Source organism: Bison bison, unplaced genomic scaffold, assembly GCF_000754665.1.
Source record: "Bison bison bison isolate TAMUID 2011002044 unplaced genomic scaffold, Bison_UMD1.0 scf7180017864143, whole genome shotgun sequence".
Classification (NCBI taxonomy): domain Eukaryota; kingdom Metazoa; phylum Chordata; class Mammalia; order Artiodactyla; family Bovidae; genus Bison; species Bison bison.
Genome location: NW_011494715.1, coordinates 9,971,814 through 9,976,491, shown reverse-complemented (window position 1 = coordinate 9,976,491; position 4,678 = coordinate 9,971,814). Strand labels below are relative to the sequence as shown.

Below are 4,678 nucleotides of genomic sequence, written 5' to 3'. Positions count from 1 at the left end.
AATTGTGTTTAATTCCCTATCTGAATATCTGACCAACTGTCCAGTATTTGACAATCCACACCCTCTGTTAATGATCCTGCTCAGTCCTCACGCTTATCCTAAAGGGCCTGCTCATTCCAGTTCTGTCTCCCATGGACTCTCCATCTCTCTGCCCCCACGTCTATAGCCGAGTGCCCCGTCTCTCAGCCCCACATCTGTACCTGAGTGCCCCGTCTCTCTGCCCCACATCTATATCCGAGCGCCCCATCTCTCTGCCCCACGTCTATATCCGAGTGCCCCCGTCTCTCTGCCCCACATCTATATCGAGTGCCCCACGTCTATATACGAGTGCCCCTGTCTATATCTGAGTGCCCGTCTCTCTGCCCCACGTCTATATCCAAGTGCCCTGTCTCTCTGCCCCACGTCTATATCTGAGTGCCCCCGTCTATATCTGAGTGCCCCCGTCTCTCTCACTCCTCTCCCCCATGGCTCCCAACCACTCGGCATCTGCAGCTATTTTTTTTTTTTTTTTTTTTTGATACTTGAAAAAAGTTATTTCTCCAATATGATATCACATAACATATAAGCAGCAGACCTTTTTCTACACATGAAAACACAAGGTCTTAGTTATAGAAACAACACATTATTGCAATCCAACTTTTTTTAGACAAGAAGCACACTAAACAAAGGGATAAAACCTGTGTTGGTATAAAAGGAATATGACAATATAGGATAGGACAATCAACTTGGTTCTTGTTCCTCAACGTAAATCTTCCTGAATCATTGCTCCCAGAAGCATTTCTCTGGCTAGCAGAACTCCATCCAGACTCCAGGCCCGAGGTGTAGGGCCATAGTTCCTCCAGTTTCTTTCAATAGCTCAATCTTCAAGCAAATAGTTAGGGTTAACTACTAAGTAGGGATCTTCTTCATAGCTCTCACTTCCTTCTGTGGAGCCTTTCAATCCAGCTTGGGTGAGCTCAATTAGAACATGATCATAGTGGGTGAGTCGATAAATGACTTTCTCAATGATTCTCTTTTTATTTATCAGTTCCTCTTCAGAATCTATTTCTGATTCAATTTCCTTCAAGTACCAGTTAACAAGTTCACTCCTCTTTAATGCTGACTCATCCTCTTCTTCCATCTTTCTGAGGTGAAGCACAATAAGGTTAGAGATTCGGCAGTATTCGGAGAAGCCCAGCCTCAAGGAGGCTTTTGGAACAGAATCTTGGTTCATGTCTTCACTGTGGCCGTTAATTCCACTCGCAGGAGCAGGGCTATCAGCATGACCATTGATGCCATCTGGGCCCTCATCAACCTCCATCTGGGCATCTTCTTCTTGATCGAGATTGACATCAGGTGTTTCCACACGGATGATTGATTTATTCAGTAATCTGAAAGCTTCCTTCACATGTTTAGGCTGAACCTCATCACAGCAGTGCATCCGAGCCATCGCTTCAGAGAGACGGATCATGCTCTCAAGCTGTCGCACTGTAATCCTCCATGAAGACTTGGTTACCCCAGAACCATCCCTCTGGCGGAGGCGTTTATACTGTTCCACAATGAAGTCCTCTGACTCTTTAGAAATCTTGGGTTTAAACTGTCTTGCAAAAAGAAGATACCTCCTGATCTCATCAAGGGAATACACACGATCAATGGAATCCTCAATTCTTGAATGCAAGTCTACTATTCGCCTGGCAATAGCATAATCTGTAACCTCATTACATTCATCCACAAGTATAAAGAAGAGATCAAATCGCGACATGATAGGAGCTGACAAATTTATATTCTGTTTCAATGATTTTGATCTGTCATAGTGTCCACTGATGGGGTTTGCTGCTGCCAAAATGGATGTCCTGGCATTCAGAGTAGCCTTCACTCCTGCTTTGGTGATAGAGATGGTTTGCTGTTCCATAGCTTCATGAATAGCAACTTGATCCCGCACATCCATCTTATCAAATTCATCAATACAACATACACCATTATCAGCCAGCATCAAGGCTCCAGCCTCAATGACAAACTCATGAGACTCTTCATCTCTCACAACAGCAGCGGTTAAACCAGCAGCACTGGACGCTTTGCCGCTGGTGTAGACAGCTCTGGGACTGAATTCCTCTACGTGCTTGAGAAACTGGCTCTTAGCTGTACTTGGGTCACCAACAATGCAAACATTTATATCCCCTCGAAGAGAGGTCCCTTCCCCTGTTGTCTTTGGGACACCACCAAAGAGCATCAGCAAGACACCCCGTTTTACTTCATCATTACCATGTATAGTAGGGAACAGGCTTGTACAAAGATTGTGGTACAGATTTTTATCTTGACTCATTTCAAACACTTTCTCCCACTCCTTCACAGTCATTTGGTTCTTAATGCTCTCAGCTGTCTGTTCCTCATCTCGGAGCTCTTTTCCTCCAAACCTTGGGTTGGTTGGTGCAACACAGCAGGCAAGAAAGACCAGCCGGTATGAAAGGTCTCTAACACCAAGGGCCCGGAGACCTCGAACACCTTCTGTCTCGTATCCATCAACACCACTGACTCGGGAATCAGTTTCTGCACGTGCTCCTGGTGTGCTAAGCTTAGACACGTCAGGCACAACAATCAGCGTCCCTGTAAAGTCACATTTGTCACCAGCTTGAGCTGACTCCACAGCTTCAGCCCTCAAGATTACTTCTAAACTGCGGGGGATACTCCCTCGAGGAAGCTCAGCTTGAGTCTCTTGAATACGAACCTTTTGAAAATCAACAAATCTTGATTTATTCGTATCCAGCAGGAATCTCCGTCTGTTGGCACAAACTGGATTTCGACAGATGTTTGGCTGTGTGTATTTGAACTGCTGTTCCACATCCTTGATCACTGTCTGACAGTCCAGGCACAGGAAAGTTCCGCTCACAAGCTCTGGGTGAACCGGGTGAGTCCGTACCACCTGCCCACTGATGCGAGTAAGCAAACCAATTCTGGATGAGGTGAGCTCTCGAATTTTGTGTCTGGTAGGTAGGTCTTGAAATGCAACATAAAAATCCTTGGCAAGAGGGATCTCTTTACGGTCTTTGACAAAGGTTTTCAAGGCTCGACATAGGTAAGGGTAAACTCTATAGAACTCCTCTTGAATGGTGGTAGAAAGTTGCTGGTTAAATTGCTCCAGGTCCACAAAACTCACAACCAATGTGTTTCTCTCAGGACGAATTAACTCCTCAGCTAACTGCAAGTACTTAATTTCTCCATCGCTGTTCTGGAACTCCTCCAAGAAGTCCAGGAACAGTTTCTGGCACTTCTCGGCTACCTCGTCGCGGACTTCCAAATGCTGGCTGCTGGCGCCCGGCTCCGCCGCGGCGGCGAGGTCCATATCTGCCTAAGGCTGAAGGGCAGCTGGCGCCACACTATAGTTGCCGGCGAAATGTTTGAATTGTTGCTATTTTCAAAATCATGACAATTGAGAATATTGATATATTCTGTACATAGGACAAAACCAGCAATCTATGTTTTAATTTAATGAAGAATCAGTTTTTATCTTGGCTCATACATAATTGCCTTGTGTTAGTGTATACTCATAAGTTTCTGGAATCAATTAATCTGAAGAAGTTAAGATTTAATTTAGTCTTGTTGATATTGTAAATTTGCTTAGTAAGGTGTTCTTTTTATAATCAGTACCAAGTGATACTTCAGCTCAGTTCCTGCCCAAATGATTAAAAATATAGAATGTAGCTATATGATGCAAACTTTTCTGGTTAAATCTTGTCTTAGTTTGAAGATTCTCCCATTATTTATATTCTTCTGTGTGTCACTGTGTATCTATATATCTATAAATAGTTGTGTAACTATAATAAAATCGTATAACCATATATAACTGTATAGTTATAGTTGTATATAGTTATATATAATATGGGGCTTCCCATGTGGTTGAAGTGATAAAGAATCCACCTTCCAGTGCAGGAGATGCAAGAAACCTGGGGTCAATCCCTGGGTCAGGACAGTCCCTTGGAGTAGGAAATGGAAACCCACTCCAATATTCTTGCCTAGAAAATTCCATGGACAGGGAAGCCTGGTGGGCTATAGTTCATGGGGTGCAAAGCCACAACTGAGCACACAGCGCTATGATAACAAACATATAAGTATATGTAATGTATTATCTCTCCTTATTTCTTTCTAGTTCTGGGCCTGTGAAGAAGTTACAAAATGCTGGTCTTTAGTCCAGATTTGCTTTTGTTTGTTCTGTAGAATGTTGGTTTACATAGTATTTTAAGTTTGAATTACTTAAAAATCAGATTTTAAAATCCAGCTTTCTGGCTTCTCTTGACCAGTCAGAAGTCCTGACAATACTATCGTCCTAACAACAATAAATCAAGTAGAACTGAGCCTATGGAATCCTTGCAGTATGGGCCTTGTGTCCTGCTAGTTGTCATTTGTTCTAATACAGGGCCTGAGTTTGAAATCCTTGATTTCAGTCCTACTGAGGATTTTGATTTTAACCTTTAGGTCAACTGGTAAGGTTTTAAGTAAGGGTGGGGTAACATGGTGTGGCATCATGGAAATTTGACTGGCTTATTTTCAGCTCCTGTAAGAGTAAGTATTTGTTCACACAATTTACTTTTTTCAAGCCATAGGTAATACGTATTTGCTGACTGGCAGGTTTGTGATTCTCCCCTTCACTTTTTGGCCAGAGAGGAGTCACACTCTGTCTAACTGCACATAACCAGCCTGTTTT

The 4,678-nt window shown here is 43.2% G+C and overlaps 1 protein-coding gene across 2 annotated transcripts in view; it reads right to left on the bottom strand.

Moving 5' to 3' along the window:
• Positions 1–521: 521 nt before the first annotated feature.
• The window catches only part of LOC104988846 (DNA replication licensing factor MCM6-like), a 4,455-nt gene continuing 298 nt past the window's right edge, over positions 522–4,678 (bottom strand). Inside the window, exon 2 of one of the 2 annotated variants that reach the window (XM_010840303.1) lies at positions 522–3,214. In XM_010840303.1, the coding sequence (XP_010838605.1) occupies positions 857–3,214 (2,358 nt within the window). In that variant the 3' untranslated portion in view covers positions 522–856. Of the gene's footprint in view, positions 3,358–4,678 lie in introns of those variants that run through there. The other variant, XM_010840304.1, reaches the window with a different exon arrangement.